At 38.3% G+C, this 24,321-nt stretch overlaps 1 protein-coding gene across 7 annotated transcripts in view; it reads left to right on the top strand.

The window, feature by feature from the left end:
• The first annotated feature begins 1,460 nt into the window (after positions 1-1,460).
• Positions 1,461-24,321, top strand: part of Chrdl1 (chordin-like 1) — a 108,590-nt gene continuing 85,729 nt past the window's right edge. For 5 of the 7 annotated variants that reach the window (NM_001114385.1, XM_006529002.4, NM_001358592.1 and 2 more), the window contains exons 1-2: positions 1,462-1,910; positions 5,564-5,717. In NM_001114385.1, the coding sequence (NP_001107857.1) occupies positions 5,639-5,717 (79 nt within the window). In that variant the 5' untranslated portion in view covers positions 1,462-1,910; positions 5,564-5,638. Of the gene's footprint in view, positions 1,911-5,563; positions 5,718-24,321 lie in introns of all 7 variants that reach the window. The other 2 variants (XM_017318643.2, XM_030251522.1) reach the window with 2 other exon arrangements.

Here is a 24,321-nt window from a genome sequence, read left to right as displayed (position 1 = left end):
TAGCTCTTGAAGAAACTCTGGTTAGTGACGCAAAATATCAGCACATTAAATGGCACAGAAACAGTTAGAAGGCAACACAGCTCCAAGTTCAAACTAATTTACTACAGCACAAATTGAATGCACGTGGCAACGTAGGGCTACTTGGGCAGCAGAATGGAGCTAGACACTTTAAGCCCTGAAGGCAACATCTCAGAAAGGGCGTCTGTCTCTCTCTTGTTAACAATGAAATAAACATCTCCAGCCATGCAAGGCCTGGCTGAATGATACTAATACTTAAGTAGGTAGAGAAAGGATTCCGTCAAAGGACAATTATTGTTTCAGTTTTCATTTGTGCCTTGCTCCCAAGGTGTAGGTTTTTGTTTGCTGCCTTGCTTGCTTCTCACTAACCATTATTTCCCTGAGCATCAATTGCATTTCCATCTGTAGACTAGAAATAATAGGGTGTAATGAGTTAAGACTCAGGATATATGACTTAGAATCTCAAATATGTCATTTACTATCGGTGTGACCTTGCATACATCCACCACTCATGTCGGTTTCCGCTTCTCTGGAAGAAGTTGATTTGACCGGCACAGAAGGTCCCCAGCATCTCATCAGGAAGGCTACTGATAGTTTATTTAATTTGTAAGGAAATTGTCAGGATTTTAAATACTAATATTGATATGGTACTAATATTGATGTATGCACTCTGTAAGCTACAAAGTGGGACACAGATGTTTAGAATATGAGTATTATCCATTTCATGTACAAAACACCCTTCAGCTCTCCTCCAAATTTGGGAGCTTAAACTCTGAATGGGGATTGTCTGTCAAGAAGTTGCTTTTGTGAGTTTTTGAGGACTCTGAAGAAGCTGATACATCAGGAGACACCAGGAGTAATGAGTCTGCAACCTTCAGAAGTACTCCTTACTCTTCCTTGTTTGACTTTTGAAGGTCAAGCCCCTAGTCCAAAATAGAGTCTGAAGGACTGGTGAAACAATAGTGGTGATATCTGGCCACCTCAAATTTTCCTCAAAATATTTAGCAGTTAGTAGGGAACCTCTCCCACAGGGTTTGGGAGAGCAATCTCTTTGTGGCAGAGACTAGTTCCCCCCAGTCTCTCTCCCTTTTCCTCATCAAGTTCATAAAAACACCAAGCCTTTGTCACTTGTGGTGACAATATGAAAAATGCCCTGAAATACTAAGCTGTGTTAGGATGTAATTTGTGAGGTCATTCAACTTGCACACAGAGCACAGGCTCAGGAGCATACCAGGTGCAGAAGGGAAGGGTCCCCTGGCCCGCAGGAGTGAAGGAGAGGTGCATCCTTACAGAGGAGTCATGGGTAGTGAAGAGTTAGGGTCTCCAGGACACGCAGCATAGGTGGGGAGCTCTTCAGAGCATCCACTGCAGAGGCAGAGGATGGGTTGCAGAAGATGCGCGGTCCCTTTAAGACCCCAACGCTCTACTAGCCAAAGGAGGGGTGTGTGGTGGGGGCGCTGCGTGATGGGAAAGTGCCGGCTGAGCCGCACACTTTCTCCCCGGTTTGTAACTTTCGGGTCTGGGATGTATCAATAAAGCCCGGTGCTAGGACCAAGAAGGGGTGCGTGTTTGCAGCGGCTGGGCTGCTTGCTGGAGAACTTCCCGCCAGCGCCGGGTAGCCGGGCCAAGTAGGGAGCGGACAGGCGGGCGGGCAGGTGGCCCCGGGCCGCCGCGCCCGCGCCTTGGCTCTGCCCCCTGGAGCCAAGCGAGCCTCTGCTCCCTCGTGGTGCGAGGGCGGTGATGTTTTTCCTCCCACCCACTTTTGAGTCCCCCCTCCCCCTTCGCGCGCACTCAAGTTCTCGCCACAACCTGCGAGCCCCAGACCTCGGAGGAGCGCCCCAGGGAGCTCAGAGCTTGTGCAAGCGTGGCAGCAGGAGGAGGCCAGTGCCCAGGTCAGTAACCAGTGCCTTAAGCCTTTCCCCTCACCTCTGCCTTGCTTTCCTATCTTTTCACAGGTGGGGTGCATTCTGTTCCCTGGAACTGCCCCTGGACGTTCCCACAGGGTGCTTTGAACTTTGGGACCTGCCATCCCAACCAGTTCTATAGTCCTGCTGATAGAATGAAGGTAGAACCACAGGTACCCCAAGAAACAGACTGGGGCTGGGGATTTGAACCCACAACGTGCTGCTCTCTGTTCAGCCAGCCTTTCTACTTGTTCTGGTACTTCTTAGTCTTCCAGAAGCAGTGCAGGCACCCCCCCCCCCCCCCGCCATGCTACCTATTGGTTTTGTGCTTTGCTTTTCTACTATAGATGTGCAGGAAAGAGCTAGTTTTGCTCCTTTAGTGAAGTACTGTGGACTGATTCACAAGTTAAGGGTGGGTGGAGGAGAGGCTCCTGTCTCTTTTGGGCATTCTCCCCATTCCACCCCCCCCTTTTTTTTCTTCCCAAGGCCAGACCTCTGGGATCAGAGTTTGACATACTAAGCTCAAGAAACAAATGGGATTGCTAGGTTTCAGGGCCTGAAAAAACTACCTTCCATCCCTACTACTAACTCAACTCATTTCCTTCTCCCTCCAGTGCACTCCCCTGTGTTTGAGGTATAATTGTATGGAGTCACACAGAATGCTAGATTAGAAGGTGTTTTATAAGCCAAAAGCAAGGCATTCTCTTTGTCAGTCATAAGCACTAATGAATGCTCTGCCCCTGACAAGAGGTACCTTGGACTCAAACTCTCATCTTTCTTTGGTAACCCACCAGGAGTTAAGGGAGCTTTTGTTGTTGGGTGGTATCCTGGTGAGAGGCTTTCAGCTGATGGACAAGGATTGGGGTCTCCAGTGTCTTTCTTATTGTTTGTCAGAAAGAAAATTGCTACCCAAGGGGCTATCCCACAGATGTCTGAAATTACAAGGTCAGTCAAGCTTCCCCCTGAGCCTTGAAGAGCCGCTGTCAGGTGTAAAGTGGTGTCTGTCAAATGGATAACTGTTGCCTTTTCTTTAGAGATGCCTCTGGTTCTGTTCTACTCAGGAGATCTGCTTTGAGAGTATGCGCCCTGATGAGGTTGCAGTTACAGCTGAGCAAGGAGCAGTTGGCCTCTTTGCTTGATGCAAATGAGCAATGTGAACCCTGGTTTCCTAAAGACACCTGAATCGATGACTTTCCCTGGATATCTGACACATGGCTCCATCTCTTAGAAAGCCCAAACTCTCTTCCATCCCATCTTCACCCCTAGGGTTACTTGCAGGGGTTTGTTTTCTTTGTTCCATTCTTCTTGGGCCCCGGGATCCTTTGTCCTTACCCCAACAGGTCAGTGGTTACATTTCTCAGTAACCTGTAAGAGCCAGTGAAAGTTCAGCAGCAGCCCAGCAGTCTGTGAAGCAGAGAGTTAACGCAGAAATAACTCCAGTTAACTGGGTCAAAGTATAATTTGAAAAATTAGGGACACTTTGGCTCTTTGCAGGAATAAGAGTCGGATGTTTCCTGAGCGATGCTTCTGTTTATTGCTACAGTCCCAACAAATGTCTTGAACAACCTCCTGCCCCCAAATAGAAAGGTAAAGGAATAAAGAGAAATAGAATAACGAAGAGCCCTGGGGAGCGAATCCTTTTTGGTTCATATTTCTGCACAGAACACAAAGGCAAGACTTCAAGATCTTGTAAATCATACGTGAATATTTATAAAACGATTCATTTTCTGATGTTCTCCATCACCTCCTGGGAGGCCACACAGATGACAGGAATGCCAAAAGAGATTAATTGCTCTCTAGTCACCAACTTTTCTGTTTGCTCATAACATTAGTTGGGACCCAAGAAAAGCAAAAATTCTAAGGGCCATTTTCTTGCCAGCTTGAGTTATGAAGCAATGCTACTGTTCACCAAATCGCCCAACCATTGTACAAGAAAAACAACCCCGTTGATTCTTGCATGGGGAGACTCAAAAGCCATGGTTTTAGAAGCACCCCTTGAGATCCATATATGATTATGATAAATTAGATTCCAAAAGTTAAAATCTTTGTCTTTCAGAGACTTAGAGGAAAGAGCTTATTAAAGTAGGCTCAGGAAGAACTCCATTGGGGTGGCTGGCTGTGGTAAACGGTTAATAAAAACGCTTTGCTTCTTCGAAGGGATCTCAACACACAGTGAGGTTCAGAATGACTGAAAGGAGTTGGAAGCCCACAAAACAGACAAAAGCATCAGAATTCGGGCTTCAGCAAGGCTAGGAACATGCCCTAGGAGAATGTGAACCTTCCATAATGTACAGAGAGAGAGCTGAGAAAGACAGTAGATGAGTGCTACAAATCAGGCCGATAGCACAAATAATTCTCTATGAGCAGCATAGTTTTATAATCTGAAAAAAAAAAGGATTTTGCTTGTTGGTGCTGGTGGGTTTTTGTTGTTGTTGTTTGTTTGTTTTGGTGTTTTAGACAAAGTATCCAAGTGTGGGCCTTGAACTTACAGTGATTCTTCTGCATCTGCCTGTTGGGATGACAAGCTATGCTGAAACAATTGATTTTTTTTTTTTACGATCATGGCAGTTTCATAGCCTTTAAAGTAAAAGCTGTGACATCCACTAAAGAGCCCAAAAAGATTCAATTCTCAGAGAGAGACAGAGACAGAGACAGAGACAGAGAGAGAATCTGTTTCTTCAAATAAATAGTTCATCGGTTACATTGGATTCCCTGAAAACACCTGTGTGTATGTTACTGTTTATGATTAACCTCTGATTGAATGCAATGCTTCTAGAATATTTAAATATTTTCCAATCACCTGCTGGAAGAAATTTATGAACTCTAAATTCCATGGAAAATAGTCATGACTAGATGCAAGCAAATTGTCTGGGTTTTATGGCTTCAGAGGCTCAAGATTTCAAGCTTGCCCACCAATTCCTATTTTTAAAGAATTGTGGTTTCTTTAACAGCCTCTTGCACGGTAGGGCAAATTGAATCACTGTTGAAATTTGCTTATTTTCTCTTAAAATTACCCATTTTACATTTCTTTTCACAATGGGCTTCATGGGAAGAAATATGTCTGAACTATTCTAAGCAATAAAACTTCTCAGATGTTGAATTGCATCCATTACCAGATTCTACCTACATTTTGCAGCCTAACTACCCAATGTGAAGATTCATTTAGGTCTCAAAGAAGACACAAAAGAACCACTGATTGAGGAAGGATTTTCGAATGATTAATGAAAAAATTAGTCTAAATCGAAGGCTACTAAGTTTGTCTTTCAGACATCTTGCTACTTGTATATCTTTTGCCAGAATAGGCTTTTTTTTTCATATAAACTCCTAATTTCTGATTCTCTACTCCCATACACCAAAAGGAAAATGTCCAAAAATGTTCAATTTTTCTGTCTTATTTTCCTATGACTTGCTTGTTAGGATTTGGTCTCAGTGTTGGACAGGAATATGTACTCAACTCATGAGAATTTCCTCCCATAATCTTTACAAGACAGGCGAGGGAAGTTCTTTTTCTTCTGCAAACAATGCTTTCGCTCCACTACATTCTCCAGTATTTTTTAGCCAGTTAGAAACCTAAGTATCATTGATGCTCATCAGTCCCTAGGGATCTGTTCTAATTACTTCTTTCTTATTCCTCTCAACAGCTTTAGTCCACCGCTCCTCTCCTTGGAGCCCCTGAATTGCATTTTGCAGTAGCTCGAAGGAGAAAAAAGTAGAAGATGGATGGCATGAAATACATCATTTCCTTATTTTTCATCTTTGTTTTCCTAGAAGGAAGCAAAACAGAACAAGTAAAACGTAAGTGTCTTCCATTTTTAAAATAATCTCAAATTCATCACATCTTTAAAATTGTGTTTATAGTCTGTAGGAATTATGATTAGCCCAAATGTGGCCATGTTCATGTTCTATGAGAAGAAAACTAAATGTTACTGATTTATGTGTGTGTCGATAAAAAATGAGAGCTTTGAATCAAGCCAACTAAACTTGAGGCTGTTTTTCTGATTATCATATAGTTTTCATCTGAAAGAGCACATGACACATTTTCCCTTTCCTCTTCTCAACTGTACAAATATCATTCCATTTTACGTAACTCTAGAAATATCTGACAGATGAGCTGGATTTTTTCCCATTTTCAGACTCTTCAGTGAAGGTTTTAGTTTATGAAAAAGCATAAAGCAAAGAAAGCAAAGAAAGAAGGTAGGGCTCTGCATATCCCTATTATTGAAAATCAATGAAGGAACTGGATTCAGACCCAGGGATGAAACTTAAGTTTCAAGAACTGTTAGGAAATTAGATGTCACTTATTGAAAGGAATGGCCACACAAACCCAGGGGATAGTTCTAGAAAATCAGTGATCTGTCTAAGCTAACACAGAGAAAATAAGGGTGGCACGAGTGCTTGGGGGGATGAAGTTTAATTTGTCACCCCTTGTTGCCCGTGATATATCTGTTCTTATTACAAGCTCTCTGCTACATTGCACAGCATAGGCCTTAACTTCTTTTGGCCACTTACAGCCAAATATCGAGGTCAATACTTGCTCTATATTTAAGGAGAAAACTAAGCTCTGATTCTTTTTTTTAGGGCTCAAAAAGAAAAAAAAAGAGCACAAAGTGGAGTTGGTCCAATAGGGGTATATTCTGTGCTCCACTGAACGTATTCACAAGAAAGAGCTGTAAACTATTCTTGATAGGAGCTGTTAGCAGCCTCTGAATCCCATCACTTGAACATTTATCTCTTCTATCCATAGAATTAAATATGGGCGGCAGAAGACACTTGATATGGAGGGCAGAGCCAAGCCCACTCTATCATTAAGAGTGTGTCTGTTCCACAATGATTTTTTTCATAGCAAGCGGTCTTCTTCCTGGGAGGAAAAGTGCATTTGATAAGGAGCATCTGTGATCTGTAGTGACAGCTAGGATAAGTGAGGCATAAATGGAAGAGAAGTGGGGGACAGTCTCTGAAAGGAAATTTGAGCTTCTCCCCATCTTTCTCACATTACCCACTTTTCCTCCTATCCACAGCATAGCCCATATCAGAACACTCTCCATTTATTTAAGTGCATGTGATAGAAATATTGTCTGCCCATTCTTAACTCTGTTAACAATTGGCAGACATCAAAAATTCCTGGTCTCTTAGAAAGACATTTCCCTTATAGCCTGGGTTACTGATGGCCTCATAGGGAATATTGTAACTCTCGATAGACTATTTCTTCTTGGAGGTCTTCCATCCTTACCAAGAATTGAAGAATATTATCCATAAAACTTAGAGCTTTGTTGACAAATCAAAGAAAGATGATTGATGAAGCCTAAACTGATATTTTCTAATGTTTCTTTGTGCCTATTATTATGCTCCAAGTCATTTTAATATTTGGTTGGTGTAACAAATGGCTTAAGGCACTGGGTTTGATCTATTATTTGAGATTATACTCAGATGGTGAGGCCATCATCCGAGCGATTGTTTGCTGAAATTTCATGTGGCCACACCCAAATCAAAGATATGCAGAATAATCTTTACTGAAGAGGAAACCTCACAGCATGTGCTTCAGATATGTTGCTTTCACATATGAAATGCTCATGCACATATATTTATATTGATACCTTAAAAATAACATGTTATAAACAGTGGAAATATCAAACAAATGGAGAATTTCTACAAATGATCCAAGGACTATAATAAAACCTCATTTAAAAAAATGGTGGCCCTATAATTTTTTCTTAAATTTTTTCTCAGAAAGACAAATATATACATGATAGCCTTCCATATCAGGTTAAAGCATTTTTAACCATGTCATGTCTTTCTAATGCCTAGATCATTTAAAAATGTATGTATATTCCATGGTCTAACTAAGCATCCTCTATTTGTAGATATGTTGCTTCTAGTTTTTGACATTATAATTAAGGGCATTAGTGAAACCCTTTAGATGTTAATGCACACATTCCTGCAAAATTGATAGTCAAATAGTGTTTTTAGTTTTAATCTTGATAACTGCTATCAAAGTGCTCTTATAGTAAGTTCCTAATATGTCCATTTACAATTCCCTTACCAAAAGCATTTTTAATTTTTATGTTGGAAGATCATCTTACTTAGAGAAATTATATTTCATTTTTTGCTTTCATATCTTCCTATTCCTGTGTGATCTTTTCAGTAACATTTTTGCTTAATTTGACTTACTAGTTACTTATTTTTCATGTATAAAATCTTACTAGCTTTTTGTTATTCCAAATATTGCTTGTGTAAGTTGTATTTTTATATCACTGTTTAAATTCTGTGTGGTCAGGTCTGTATTCCTCCCCTCTGTGGCTACTGAATTTCCTGGGAGGTCTCTCCCACCCTATATTATTACATTTTCTTTTGGAGTTAATCCATAGTTCTCTGTTCCATGAAAAATTTAGATTCATAGATGGGATGCATCAGAGAATTACTTTTTAAGTCTCTGGGCTCATGAGTAATATTTATGATCTTTTTATGTCATCTATTCCAGAATTTCTACAAGTGGAAATCACTATATTTTAAAAAAGGGAAAAGTTCTTCAAAGTAAAAAGACACATATTTTTACTGTCTAGTACAGGAGAAAGGAAGGCCTAGAAGTACATGAAAAAGAGGGTTATTTTTAAATTTTACAAAGCTGAGAAAAATATATAAACATAGAAGTAATCATTTTTTTCATCTGTTCATACTGTCTGTCTCCATTTTACTCGAGGAAAGCTCAGCTTTTGAGTTTTCACATGCTGGTTAGAATAGATTTATCGGAAGTCCAGGAGCATGCTCTCCTATCTGGACACCCCGGGTAGGAAGTGAGGGAGGTACCCTTATGGTGAAAGAGATCTTTTCTCAACTGCTGTGGAGATTGCTGTGGAAGAGTCTTAGGAAGAGTGCTTTGTATGCAGAAAACTCTGTTCACAAGGAGTGCTGAAGGCTTGTGTTGCCACTTGCTGCTGGCTAATTAGCCATAGTTGTAGTCGCTTTCACAAGCAGGAAGACAGGCTAAGGACACCAGGAAATACTGATAGTGCACTGCAGTGAATGAATGAGCCATTTGTTGCTTATGTAAAAGTTTGCTACTGTCCAGCATCAGCAAAGTTTGAGGTCCTTAGCCAGGAAAGGCTCTTTCTATAACTCCATTATTCTCTGTTGTTAAAGTTGTAGTCAATGAGGCCAGGAAGTTCTTTTGAAGTTCAAAGGAGCGTAACATTGACAGCATAATATTCATGCAAATATGGGACAAATGGGCTGACAAGTTTGCCCCTTTTGGCAGATCCTACTTAGGTAATGAAGTATTGATCAAAGTGAAGTTGAAGAACTGAATTGTGAAGAATATTTTATTATATGTTTCTAATGAACCAGACTATAGTAAGTCTGGCAGAGCTGCTGGAGACAAAACTGTGTCGCATGGATCCATTCGTGCTCTATAAAAGTAAACTGGATCCCTGAGAGAATATATTCTCACTCATTTTTTTCTCTTCCAATCTAAAGCTTGCAAACATTTATGTTTGGATTAAATAAAGTGGGAGGCTAGAATTCTCAGGAAAGGCGAGCCACCAGCGTAGTAAGAGAAGAAAAAAGAAGCTTAGTAATTTGTGGCCGTGCAGGCATCTGCTACATTTCTGGTGAAAGCCAGACAAAAAAGCACTTTTCTAAGATCGCCTTGGAATTTCACATGATTATTAAACAAGTAAAAAGCATTAAAGAGAGTATACATATTAAAGTTTATCTAGGTGGAAGAAGAAGAGAGGAAGAGAGTACCATAAAATCAGATAACTTTGTCTTGGTATGCATGTCTATAATTTCAGCTCTCGGGAAACAGAGGATTGTGAGTTTAAGGACAACCTGGGCTAAGCACGATCTTAACCCTCAGTTAGACAGCTTAATATTCTTAAAAGTAAGTTCTGATTGTTTTAAATACGGGAACATGGTGACTTTGGAATTAGTCTAGATTCAACCCTTACTTAGTTTTACAACTGTCTTATGGGGAATAGTACCCTCTAGGTCAGTGGTTCTCAACCTGTGTGCTGTGACCCCTTTGGAGGTCAAATGACCCTTTCACAAGGGTCATTTATTAGATATCCTGTATATCACATACTTACTTTATGATTCATAACAGTGGCAAAATTACAGTTATGAAGTGGCAATGAAATAATTTAATGGTTCGAGTCACTACAGCATAAGAACTATAGTGAAGGGTCACAGCATTAGGAAGGTTGAAAACCACTAGTATACTTATTGTTTTCCATTCATACAATGGAAGAAATAGTGATCACCATTGGATTAATTTTCCTCATTCCTGTGAGGAAAAAAAAAACTGGCAGAAAAACAAGTTTAGGGAAAGAAACATTGATTTTGGCTCAGTTTGAGAGTATGTTTCATCATGCCCAGAACAGCATTGCTGCAGGAATTGAGGCAGCTGATCACATTTTGTGTGTGGTCAGGAAGCAGAGAGACAAATACTGCCACTCAGTACCCTTTCTCCTGTTCATTCAGATAGGGACGAGAGCCCATGGAAAGGTGCTGTCCTCAGGCTAGTTCTTCCCACATCAGTTAAACTAATCTAGAAGAGCCCATCATAGGCATGTCCAGTGGTTTGTTTCTAAAGTATTTCTAAATCCTATCAAGCTGGCAGTCAAGATCAGTCATCAGAAACAACACAATCATTTGCATATTGGCTGAGAGAAGATTAGCTTTTAATAAATGGTAGCCATTACGGAAATAGTTTTACAAAGCCAAGTTACATGATCCACTAAGTTTGAGATGAAAAATTGAAACAAAAATGGCATCAAATAACTTGGTGCATAGACAGATCACTGTAAATGCCAGCCAGAGTCAGAACGAAATCACAGATCTCCAAATACAATATTCTCTTCACTGTACCAATTTGGCTCTGGAAATTCTTTGAAGCCAGTTCATTTTCTTGAATTCAAGCCCAGTCTTTTACATGTGGCAGCAACTTAATATATAAGTGATGATCTAAGTGAATGAGTAAAGACCTTTGTAACATTTCCTTAAGAGAGGCAATGTACACTTTGAGACTTAATGGACAAAAGGCTAGGGATAGAATTCAGAGGTAAAGCAATTACCCAGCAGGTATAAGGCCCCGAATTCCATCGTCTAAACCACTACAGCAACAGTAACAACAAAAAAAAAAGACGGAGACTGGGGCTGGGAAATAGCACAGGAAGAAGACTGCTAAACAAGAATGAGGATTTGAGTTTGAATCCTTATTAACCAGTGTAAAAATATGTGCTCTTAGCAATGTAGGAGACAAAGACAGGAGGAGTATGCCGAGACTTGGTGGTCACCAATCAAACTCTAGATTCAATAAAAGACTGTGTCTCAAAGGAATACAGCAGTTATTGAGGGAGACACTAAGTGTATTCCTTTGACTTCCATGTATAGGCATGACTGTGCACAAACATGAGTATGAACACACACACACACACACACACACACATACATACACTACACACATACACCATATACATTCACACACAAACAAAGATATAGACACAAATAAAAGTAAAATTTGAATCTTCAAAAGACAGGCAAAGATGAAAAATATTCAGGTACCTAATTGAGCCAAATAAAAATTCTGAAATGTTAAAAATATGTTTCTGGGAAGAAGTATTACATTCTGGACAGAGAACTGAGCATGAGAGTAGTGACTATGAGAAAGAGACAAGAGAAACCAAGACTTCAGTTTTGTGTATTTTGCATAAAGCACCTGGACTTTTAATCCTATCATGAGGTCATGCTGAAGAAGATTTTCTTCATTTAAGATTTATAGCCTGACTACATCCACAAACATTGGATATGGGTTTAACATGAAAAGACTAGCTAGGAGATAATGTTTTTTTTAAAAGATGAAATAAATCATAGGCCATCTAAATAAGAAAAAGTAGATACCGTTAGGATGTAGTTCGGTAGATGATAGCACTTTTACTTTCAAATTGGTGTGTATCTTCTGAAGAAATAAAAAGAGAAAACTTTGGTTTTATTAAAAAGAAGCAATTGTACCTATAGAGTATCCCCTTTCCCCACCTACTACCTAAGCTGTGTTGATCATGCACTGCTCAAATAAAGCATATTATTCAGTAGGACATAAAGAGAACAGCTATAAGTTTAGACTCATAAGATAAAGAGAAACTCTGTGGTAATTTTTGAGTTAACTATCTGTAAAAGAATAGGGCAGAAATTAAGTAATAACAAAAAAATGTCTTTCAATAATGATGATAACACATGCTTCATGGACGTTAACATTTAGTTACATTAATTAATTGGCATACAGTATAATGAAATGATCAAGTAATAGATGTTTAATATGCCTATTAGACTAGTAACAGCTGTCAGGCATCCAAAGAAACTCTCACATTAGCACAGTTGTTTTTCTTGTATAAGAACAGATCCCCATTGGTAAACAAACAGAAAATAAACATTTAAGAAAAACAATAGTAATCTTAAGATCTATGGATAATCATAGGTACTTATTACAGCTACTCATAGTCTTTTTTTCTAAGCTCAGCAATACATACAGATATATTAAGTGAAATGCTGTTTTGAAACCAATTTGAATCAGTACTTGCTATGTCAGTTCACATTTGTTATCTCTGAAATGTACCCATATTGAACATATATCCTCATGCTGTCCAAAGTGAAAGTTAGGGACTTTATGTTTGCATGAGAGATAAATTTGATTCTGTTGTGAAATATTCAAGAGCCCATCTTGTACTCTTGATCAAACAGGAACCATCCCCAGTCAAACAGGCCTCCTTCAGCTAAAACCTGTGATGTTGAGGTGCTGATAGGAAAGTTTTTTGTTTTTTTGTTTTTTTTTTTTGTTTTGTTTTTTTAAATAAGAACTTGGATTTTTGGCCATAGTCCTATGCCATATGACATGGAACAGATTTTTAGCCAGAAAAAAATTTCAGGTCAAGTTTCACCAGCCAAGTAGCCTTTTTGTAAAAGGATATCCCCATGGCCTCATAGAAAGACTAATGAGAATACCATCCACTCTCAGTTATCCATGCTAATAAGAGATAGAAAGACATGATGAATTGAAATTTCATGGCATATCTCCTGTTCTCATCTTAGCCAATAGTGTCAACCGTCTTTTTACTATTGACCCCTGTCTTCCTAGTGCATTTGAGTACCTACTAGTAGAGAACCAAATTAGCCACAAAGCAAATAAAGAGAGGACAACAATATGTGCACAATACTTTTCATGGATAAGGTGTTTTCTGTGCAGAGGTGTGTGTGTGTGTGTGTGTGTGTGTGTGTGTTTAAATTAGTTTGGGGCAAATGATCTAGCAAATATGATTGAGATATTTATTTAATTCCAGAATGAGGAAATAAGCCATAACCGAGGGATTTGACTTCTTCCTAGATTTCCTTTCTCACTGTTTTTGACAACTGAAAATGAGGTCTTAAAGTCCAGAGGGTATGGGAGAGAAACTTCAACTCTAAAACGTCATGCGAAGGAAATAAGACACAAGTTATATAATTACTGAATGTTGCCCTTCCTATATTATGCTTCAACTTTGATAAATGAACAGAGGGAACATTCTTATGCTTTTCTTCCCCCCTTCACTGTTCTAGGAGCTTTTAAAAGAAATTAATAAAAAGGAATTTGTTTACTTGGTATGTTCACTCCACATAACTCAGAGCAAAGATTCATTTTTGCTTTTTCACTGACCGTATGTGTTATAGTAGAATAAATATTATTGTAATGCTGACAGAGTGATGTGTCTACAGTAAGAGCTGTTATCAAACACAGTTCATGGGAATGTCATCTTGGTTTTGGACTAGGGGGAGCCTTATTGACCCTTTGACCTAATCTTGGGAGAAGTGCAGAACACTGATGACACAGACGTATGTCTCTGGCTGTTTACATTCTGTATTACATCCTATTAACGGGGGTCACTAAAGTAGCAGACATTTCTACTTCCAATTAAGGCCAGCTGAGCTATTTGAAAAATAACTATAATGATGCAGGTTGAAGGTTCATTTCACATGTTAGTTGAATTCCTTTGGGATGCTCAGATACCAGTGGTTAGCAGTCAGTCATAAGTTCTCCAGTGCATGTCTCTCAGATATTTATTGCCTCTGGATCGCTGTACTTCACTTCTTCATAGAGATTAGTGTAACATCTTCATTTCAACAAAATCTGCTCATTGGTGCTTCTTATCCAAGAATATATACTGGGTTTTTTGGTGTGGTTGATTATACATTGTATAGATTGTAGCTTATTAAATTCTTTCCTGGGTAATGTCAAAACTATTTAAAGTCCAAACTTATAAGCATATGTTGAAATTAAATTTACATTAGTTTGTGAAGCTTGATAATTGTTCAGTGTGCACATAAAGAAACGTTTATAATTGTGAAAACCCCTAGATTTTTGAGAAATGTTAAAATATTTCTTAATGACTCTTATGTTTAATTTTATTATATGCTTGAAAAATATAAATGTCAAGGATTTTTGGAACATTATTTAATAGCACCAATGTTAGTTTAGTTCCTTGCCTTGCCCTGCTCCCTATCTTCTGCATCATTAAGGATCTCATTGGCATAATAAGCTAAATATATCATTGATATAAGACCAACATATGTGATGTAATACCATTATATTTGCATTAGGATTGGTTTTCTGTCAGCAGTGGTGTTTTGAGTAAGGTTTTTGCATTCCTAAATAATGCAGTTTGGAAGGCAGTATGATAGTAATGTGGTTTCCATGAGATGTGAGCATATGGGGTAGTGATTTTTAGATTTAAGAAAAGAAAAAGGGAACTTAAATTTTAGGTAAATTTTGTTTTCCAAACAAGATTGCTTTAGCTCCAGAGCGCTGTTTTAAACTTTATTTTTTTGCCTATACAGACACAGAAGTTCAAATTGAAGCATTGCCATCTATGAATTTTTGAATGTTACATCTTTACATGTATTTTTTTTTATTTGTGCTGTGGCTTGGCACAAACGGAAGCCAGAGTCACACTCCTAGGAGCCTGTTTTTTTATCATGCGCATCATGGGATTGATCTCTGGTCATTAGGCTTAGCAGCAGGTGCCTTTCCCCACTGGGCCATCTCAGCGACCCATTTGGAATATAAGATTATTTTAATGTGTAATCCATTTAGAACTCATATTTGGGTAACTTATTTTATTTTAGTGCTTGTTCAATATTTCAAAGGTCTTAATTTTCTGTTATGCCATTTGTTTATCAAGTAAGACAGAGATAAATCATCCAGATCACAGCTGGTAGCAGAAATTCAGCTACTTGATATTTTAAACAGGTAGATCTGATATCAATCATACAGTACACTAAGCCACCTGAGAGAACAATAATACAGGGTGTATTTTTATGTAAACCATGGCTTCTAAGTGTTTTCAAGTAATGTAGCCTCAAATACATATTGCTATACAAAACTAATAATGTTACTTAAAGGCGTCATGTTCATGAATTTGTTTTCAGGTATGCCGGTTATTTCTGAAACACTGAAGTAAGTTTTATATGTAGAATGTAAATCACTTGGTTGTCAGTGTGACTAAATTTATTAACAAAATAGTTATTTTCTTGTCACTAACAAGAAGGTGGGGAAAGATGCTTCATTTAGACATAGGTATTGTGAAATGCATGACCATTTCTCAATATTTAAAGAATATGGGATTACTGAAATATTTCTAAGTTGTGTCTGTATAAGAAAGTTGTATTTCTAGACTTGCCTGAAAACCACACATAATATGCCTAAAAACTATATATTTTTTTGGTTTCCTGTGTCCTTTCAGTGAAAGCATTGTCCTGAATACACATTCTTACTCAGGAAATATACTTTAGTGTAAATTGTTAGGGGAAAATGGCAATCCCATAAAATAAGAAACAAAAAATGATTACTTAAAATTAATACATACTAAATCTTACTGATAATTCAAACAAAATATTAGGTTCATTATTCCCTATTGAATTGCCTTTGTTCGAAGATGTTAGGCTATCCGTTGCTGGTCATTTTTACCAACTGATAGTAGGGACAAAGGTTAATATAGCCTTTCTGGGAGAATGTTTGGCAATATAGGTCAAGAATTTTAAAATATGCAAAACTTTTGACCCAAGAACTCTGCTTCTTAGAAATTATATTAAGAAAACAACCAGTGTAGGAAGTTTTCTCATGAAACTTTAAAAAATAGAAATGGCAAGAGTGGAATTGCCAAATAGGGAATTGGTTAATGTTAAGGTTAAACTATATTTTGATATAGATTATTGTTCCTAGGCATAAAGTATGGGAGAAAATTCAATGTCATAGCAATATTCTCATCATGGGATATAAATTTTGTAATAAAATCCCCCATATATATATATATATATATATATATATATATATATATGGATAAAAATTAGGAATTTCTAGTTTCCTACCTGGTATGCAGAGGGCTTCAAAGTTTTCAATTCTGTTGTTAGAAAGCACTTAATGACCTGAGAGTTAATGATTCCCCTTAGATTCGGTAAGATGGGAGATGGAATGAAAAGAATATAGTTGAAGGGAAAAAATCACAAGAATGTCCATGTAGGAAATTCCAAAGTACCAAGATTAATGTATAAAAATCAATTGTTTTCCCATATTCTACCAACGAACAAGAGAAATTTGAACTAATCATGTGTATTTCTACATATCAATGCCCTTAAAAATAATACATACAGTCAACAGTGCATTTAATGCAAATTATAAGGCTTTGATGATGTAAAAACCAAAATAAATAATTGGAGAGTCCATGATACTGGGTTGAAGTATTAAAGATTGTTAGTATTGGTTTTTCGCAATTTAATCTGTCAATCAATAGCATTAAAAATCATAACAATTTTTTTGTGAGTCAAGTTTGTATGAAAAAGTAAAAGATAAAAACCAACAAAAAATACTGAGAAGTAATGATGTCATGGAACGGATATTATGTGATTCAAGACCTATTGTATAAGCTGGAACAATGAAGGATGTAACACTGGTTAAGGGAACAATAAATAGATCAATAAACACAGCAGGAAGCCCAGAAATAGAAACGCACAAACATTGTTTGTCAGGAAACTTTCAACAAAGAAGGAAAGTTGTAAATGAAATTGGGGATAGTCTTTTCAATAGATAGTGCTTGAACAATTGACCTCATATATCCCGAGTAAATAAGTTAATTAATTGAGCCATGGATCTTACATACTTCTCAATAGCCTTGGAGTGCATCACTGAACAAAGTCTAGGTAGCGGTGTGGCTTTAGCAATAACGTTTTGAATAAAACATCAAAGGCACAACTTGTGAAATACCTGATAAACTAGACCATTAATATTAGAAAAAAAAACCCTTTGCTTCACTAAATGACATAGGATCAACAAATACTGTACTTTATAATTAAAACTATCATTCTCAGGAGAGCACACTGGTTAACTGTGCCAAACATTTAAGGTTGACATTATGTAATGTCTCTATGGTGTGTTCCAGAACAAAACACACAGAAGGGGTACTGCATAACTCACTACTTGATTACCCTATTTCCATCACGCCCAAACTCAACAAAGACATTGCAAATAGAAAATAGTAGACCAAAAATCTCTCATGAATAAAGGGGCTGGAATTCTTAAAATTTTTAGTTAATTGAGGAACTGGAGACATGAATCAGTGCTTAAAAACTTTTGCTGCTTTTGCAGAGTACTGGAGTTTGGTTCTCAGCATATCCATGGTGTGCCATAGTACTAGCTGTAATTCCAGGTCCACCGGACTTGGCAATCACTTTTGGCCTCACCTGTGTATTGCATGTGCACACACACTTAAATGAAAATAATATTTAATTAATAAATTATTTTAAAGAATAATTTACCACAGTCAGGTGGGATTTATTGCAGGTATATAAATGTGTTCCAACATTCAAAAAAAGTCAATTAAGGTAGTCTATCATATCAACAAGCTGAAGAAAATAAACACATGATATTATCAAAAGATGCCAAACAAGCATTTGATAAATTCTAATACTATTTAGGAAGCTAGAGGTAGAGAAGAATTTCTTCATCTTGACAGAGGACAGCAGTATCATGAACGTGAGACACTAGAGGCTTTACCATTTAGGTCCAGAATAAGAAAATAAAACCCACTCTGACTTTTAAAATTTACCTTTTAGAAGATGTCTTAGATAACGGATAAATCATGTATGCATACTGAAAGAGATAAAACTACTTTTTTTCACAGATGACATAATTATTCATATACCATTCCCCCAAAGGACTGGAGAGATAATCTAGTGATTAAGAGAAGTTATTGCTCTTGCAGAAGACCCCAACTTTGTTCACAGCACTCCCAACAGGTGGCTTACAACTGCCTATTAATTCTAACTCCAAGAGAGTCAATGCTCTTTTCTGGCCTCTACAGGTATTTGCATGCATACACACATGTAAAAATAAAATAGAATAAATAACAACAATGGCATAAGGGCTTCTGTAATTAGCAAGTTAATTCTGAAATTAACAATTAACAAAATTGAAAGATATAAATTTAATATACAAAATTCAGTCCCTTTCTAAATACCAACATCAGTGAACACATACAATTAAACTTTGAAAACCTCAACGCCATTTATGTTACTACCAGATGAAGGAAATGCGTAGATATCAATATAACAAATTATGTGCAGGATCTTTATGAGGAAAACTAAAAACACTGATGAAATGAGTGAACGAAATAGAAATATATTTTGTGTTTATGGGTAGAAAAACACATAGTTGACAGATATCAGTTCTAACCTCATGTGTAAGTTTACATGAAAGGCAAGAGGTCTTGAATAACTAACAGTATTGAAAGAGGAGAAAAAAATAGTAGTAGTGTTCTGACCCTACACAATTTCAAGGCTGATGTAAAACTACAGCAATCGATGTAGTGTATCTTGGTGACAGAATAGAGAAATGGATGAATATAACATAATACAGAGCCAATAAGTAGACTGACTGATATGTAGCTGACTGATTTTTTTTTTCATTAAACAGACAGTTCATCAGAAGAGAGGCTATCTTTTCACAAATAAAATGTGACCTTCATAAAAGTTCTAGAAGCTAGTAGAGCAGAAAGTCTGGGAGAAATTATATTTGGTAACGGTTCATTTGACACTGCTCCTAAAACATGTTCTGGAAAAAAAAAGAAATTGATAAGTTGGACTGCTTTTAGGGTAAAATATTTTCCTGGGAGGAAAGCATTAGTACAGAATGGAATGACAGCGCAATATCTGTGTCTCTACAATGCATTTGTAGTCAAAATATGCAGCCAACTCTAGAAGTCGAGAAGAATAGGAACAATCCAATTAATATGTGGGCAAAATACACTAAGAAAGATATGCTGGTGGCAAATGAAAGGTTCAAATTGCTTGCCATAAAAGAAATAGCATAATAGGGGCTGGCAAAACGGCTCAGAAGTTAAGAGCACTGGCTCTTCCAGAGGTCCTGAGTTCAATTCCCAGCAAGCACATGGTGGCTCACAACCATCTGTAATGGGATCTGCTGACCCCTTCTGGTGTGTCTGAAGACAGTGACAGTGTACTCATATACATCAAATAAATAAATAAATCTTAAATTAAAAAGAAAACGCACAAAATAAATGATTGCGACTGAGCATGGTGTCTCATACCCTCAATCCAAGCACTTGGGAGGCAGAGGCAGGCAGATCTCTTTGAGTTCAAGGCTAACATGGTCTGCATAGAGTTACAAGCTATACAGGGATGCATACTTACAGCCCGTTTGAAGAAATATGTTGTATTGATTTTTTTTATAAAGATATTGCTGTGCTCTTGTTAGAATCGCCAAACATTGAGGATAATAAGTGCTTGTTGAGATATGGAAGAACAGAAACGTTTTCATTGTTGAGTGGGGCATACTAGCTTTGTTTCTGTTGCTGTGATAAGACATCCATGGCACACATAATTCACCTCAGAAGATCAGACTGCCTCTATGTCACAGTCACTGCCCTTGGCAGTTGTCACACTGTACTGGCACCTACAATATGCTAGAGTCCCCACTGCAACTGAGGCACCTTCTCTAATAGTCTCTCCAAACCTCTCTTCTTGCTCTCTATCCTTGCCATACAGTGTCAAACCTCAGCTGCTTCCCATGACCCATTTATGGCTTCAAAATAAGCATTTCCTGTGCGACATTACCACCCCTCACTGCCAGCATGAGACGCAGACTTGGCCACCCTGTACCATAGTTTCTCTGTGCTGACCTAGAGAAAATCTCTGTCAGAAGATATCACCTCATTGATGCTGTTTTTTTCTTTTTTTTCCCATTTTTTATTAGGTATTTAGCTCATTTACATTTCCAATGCTATACCAAAAGTCCCCCATACCCACCCCCCCACTCCCCTACCCACCCACTCCCCCTTTTTGGCCCTGGCGTTCCCCTGTACTGGGGCATATAAAGTTTGAGTGTCCAATGGGCCTCTCTTTCCAGTGATGGCCGATTAGGCCATCTTCTGATACATATGCAGCTAGAGACAAGAGCTCCGGGGTGCTGCTTAGTTCATATTGTTGTTCCACCTATAGGGTTGCAGTTCCCTTTAGTTCCTTGGGTACTTTCTATAGCTCCTCCATTGGGGGCCATGTGATCCATCCAATAGCCGACTGTGAGCATCCACTTCTGTGTTTGCTAGGCCCCGGCATAGCCTCACAAGAGACAGCTATATCTGGGTCCTTTCAGCAAAATCTTGCTAGTGTATGCAATGGTGTCAGCGTTTGGAAGCTGTTTTTTTCTTAATCACAATTGATTTCTGAGACCCAGCTAACCAATATCAATTGTCCCATTTTAGTGAAGGCTTTTCTTCAGTGGGGGAGTCTCCTATTCATCACATCTGATTCTTTTGTTCCAGCTGACCAGAACCACAGATTCTTAGTTCAAAATCGTGCAAAAACTAGCCCTGATAGTCTTTGCTTCCTCCTCAAACTTCTCAAGCCAGACCTCCATCATCTGCATTTCATTCCATGTTCTTATCACCCGAACTCCCATTAAGCTTTGAAGACCCAAGGGCTTTTCCAGCCCCCCAAATCCAATATCTTTTATAATTCTTCACAAAACAACATAGTTCTGTCACAGCAACAAGCCACAATCCTGATACCAGTTTCTGTCTTAGGTAGGTTTCTGTTGTGGTGATTAAGACCATGGTCAAATGCAACTGGGAAAGAAAAGGTTTATTTCATCTTGTTCTTCCAGGTAACAATTCCTTACTGAGCTCAACCAGGCCAAGGACCTGGAGTCAGGAACTCATGTAGAGGCCCTGAAGGAATGCTGCTTGCTGGCTTGCTTTCCCCAATTTTGTCTGTTTCATTTCTTATACTTCAAGGACCCCCTTCCCTGTGGCATGCCCACAGTGTGCTGAGCACCTCCCCATCAATCGCCAATTGAGAAAATGCTCCCACAGCTTGGTCTATTGGCCAATTTGATGGGGAGATTTTCTCAACTGCAGTTACCTCTTCTCAGTTGATGAGCTTATGTCAAATTGCCAGAGACCCTAACACTGTGAGCATGCAAAAATGGTAAAGGAAATTTAACCATTTTTTTCGAAGCCAAACATAACCTTGCCACCTGCCCCAGGAACTGTTTTGTTACTGATACTTAAATGGGGTGAAAACGTATGTCCACACCAAGACCTGTATGCAAGTACTATGGAATTTTTATTCACAACTTCTAAAATAAAATAAAGTAAGCAAGTTTTCCCTTAGTAGGGGAGTAGTTGAACAAGTATAAGTGTAGCTATAAGATGTATTATTGATGTTTGAGATATATGATCATAAAAATAAGTGAACGATTTAATAATACCATGAACACACATGTAGAAACCTTAAATGCATATAGCCAAATGAATGAAGCTAACTTTAAAAGGTCATATATCTGATGTTACCAACACAGTGACATTCTGAAAAAGGTAAAACTATAGAGCAAGGAAAAAGTCCAACAGAAAGATAAAAAACAGAGCAGAGGAAAATTTCAGAATGGACTGTAATTCAGATCCTGTACATATACTTTGGTTAATATTAACAACTCAACATTGGTTCATCAGAGAAAATGAACCAAGTTGATGCAAGATTGCAAGATGTTAATAATATGAGCAAGTGAAAACATAGGTGGAAAGTATTTGTACCTACTGCTAATTATTTTTAAACCTAAAATTGCTCTAACAGATAAAAACACATTTTAAAAAGAAAAATTTGGAGGGATATTATCAGAATGTAGAAAAAGTTTAATTTCTGGTTGAAAGATTTCATGTGAGTTTTTCTTTTCTGTTGTTTTTATTACTTTTTTTTTTTTACTAATATACAAGTTTCATGTGGTAAAATGTCTCCTCCTTTCAGAACAATTTTTAGAAATGCATTCTGTCCCATAGAAAACACTGTAATCAAGGTATAAACTGACTCTATTACCCCAAACGCTTCATGTTTATCTTTTTTATTGTTCTTTACTATAATTCCTTCTTTTTCCCTTTTATTTAAAAAAAGATTTTTAAACATCTTTTATTTATTTGTTTTATATATGAGTGCTCTATCTGCACGTAAAACTGCCTGTCAGAAGAGTGCATTGGGGACCCTGTGCTCAGTCCAATGGTTGACTGTGAGCATCTGTCTCTGTATTTGTCAGGCTCTGATAGAGCCTCTCAGAAGACAGCTATATTAGGCTCCTGTCAGCAAGCACTTCTTGGCATCCACAATAGTGTCTGGGTTTGGTGGTTGTATATGGGATGGATCCCCAGGTGGGGCAGTCTCTGGATGGCCCCAGTGGAGAGTTAGAGAAAGGACTGAAGGAGCTGAAAGGGTTCACAACCCCTTATGAAGAACAATATCAACCAACCAGACCCCCCCCCTCCCCGGAACTCCCAGGGACTAAACCACCAACCAAAGAGGGACTCATGGCTCCAACTGCATATGTAGCAGAGGATGGCCTTGTCGGGCATCAGTGGGAGGAGAGGCTCTTGGTCCTGTGAAGGCTCTATGCCCCAGTGTAGGGGAATGCCAGGGTGGGGAGGTGGGACTGGGGGGGGAGCACCCTCATAGAAGCAGAGGGAAGGGGGATGGGATAGGGGTTTTCTGGAGGGGGAAAACATTTGAAATGTAAATAAAGAAAATAGCCAAGAGAAGAGAAGCGAAGAGAAGAGAAGAGAAGAGAAGAGAAGAGAAGAGAAGAGAAGAGAAGAGAAGAGAAGAGAAGAGAAGAGAAGAGAAAAATGAAAGGGGAGGGGAGGTTAGGGGAGGGGAGGTTAGGGGAGGGGAGGTTAGGGGAGGGGAGGGGAGGGAGAGGAGAGGAGAGGAGAGGAGAGGAGAGGAGAGGAAAGGAAAGGAAAGGAAAGGAAAGGAAAGGAAAGGAAAGGAAAGGAAAGGAAAGGAAAGGAAAGGAAAGGAAAGGAAAGGAAAGGAAAGGAAAGGAAGAAGAAACCATTAAAGATGACTGTGAGCTACCATGTGGTTCCTGGGAATTGAACTCAGGACCTCTGGAAGAGCAGCCAATGCTCTTAACTATTGAACCAGCCCCCGAAGATCGAGTCTTTTAACATCATCCAGATTCCAGTTCCCTCTCCATGTCTTCCTCCCAGTTCTTCCTCACCTCATCTTCTGTCTGGATTCACTTTCTTTCTGTCTTTCCTACACCTATATCATGTAGGGAACTGCCTATGCTTTCTTCCATCGGTTTCATCACTTGAGGTTCCTCATTAAGGTTTTTGATTCATTTGTCAATCACTTTTGTGCAGGCTGATAGATACAGATCGAGTTTTGTTCTCCTGAATGTGAACCACCAGATTTCCCAGTACCATGTGTTGAAGATATTATCTTTTCTCCAGTGTGTTTTCGACATCTTTGCTATGGCCTATATTGAGATCATATCTTCTCCTTTAATTATTCCTCTTCATTCATACCTACCCATCTTAAGATAGGGTCTTGCTATGTTGCCTACACTGGTCTTAAAGCCAGGGCATCCCCCCACCCACACCCCCACTGCATTAGCCTTTCTGTTACTGGGATTACAGGCATGTTTTTTAACTTCATTTTTGTATGTGTTATTAGAAATGGCAAAAGGCTAACTTTAAATATTGCACAGGAGTACTTAAATGGCTCTATATTGTTTGTTGAATTTGTTTAAAACACTATTGTTTCTTCACAGAACTGACTTTGTATCTTTGTTTAATCAATTTAGGTATTCTGTTAGTTTGTTTACCTAACCTTTAGCTGATACTATAGATACTGAAAACTATAACATCTTTCTTTTTCAAAATTATTTTGGTTCTTCTACTTTCTTTTACTTTCAATAAAAATGTATTATTAGATTCCCATCTTTTTAAGATAAAATATCCTTCTGATACTTGTGTCTTTTTATTTGAGACAAAATTTTACTATAAAGTCCATGCTAGCGTCAAATTTACTATGTAGA

Source organism: Mus musculus, chromosome X, assembly GCF_000001635.26.
Source record: "Mus musculus strain C57BL/6J chromosome X, GRCm38.p6 C57BL/6J".
NCBI classification, from domain to species: Eukaryota; Metazoa; Chordata; class Mammalia; order Rodentia; family Muridae; genus Mus; species Mus musculus.
Note: the sequence above shows the minus strand (reverse complement) of the source record. Positions and strands in the feature narration are given on the sequence as shown.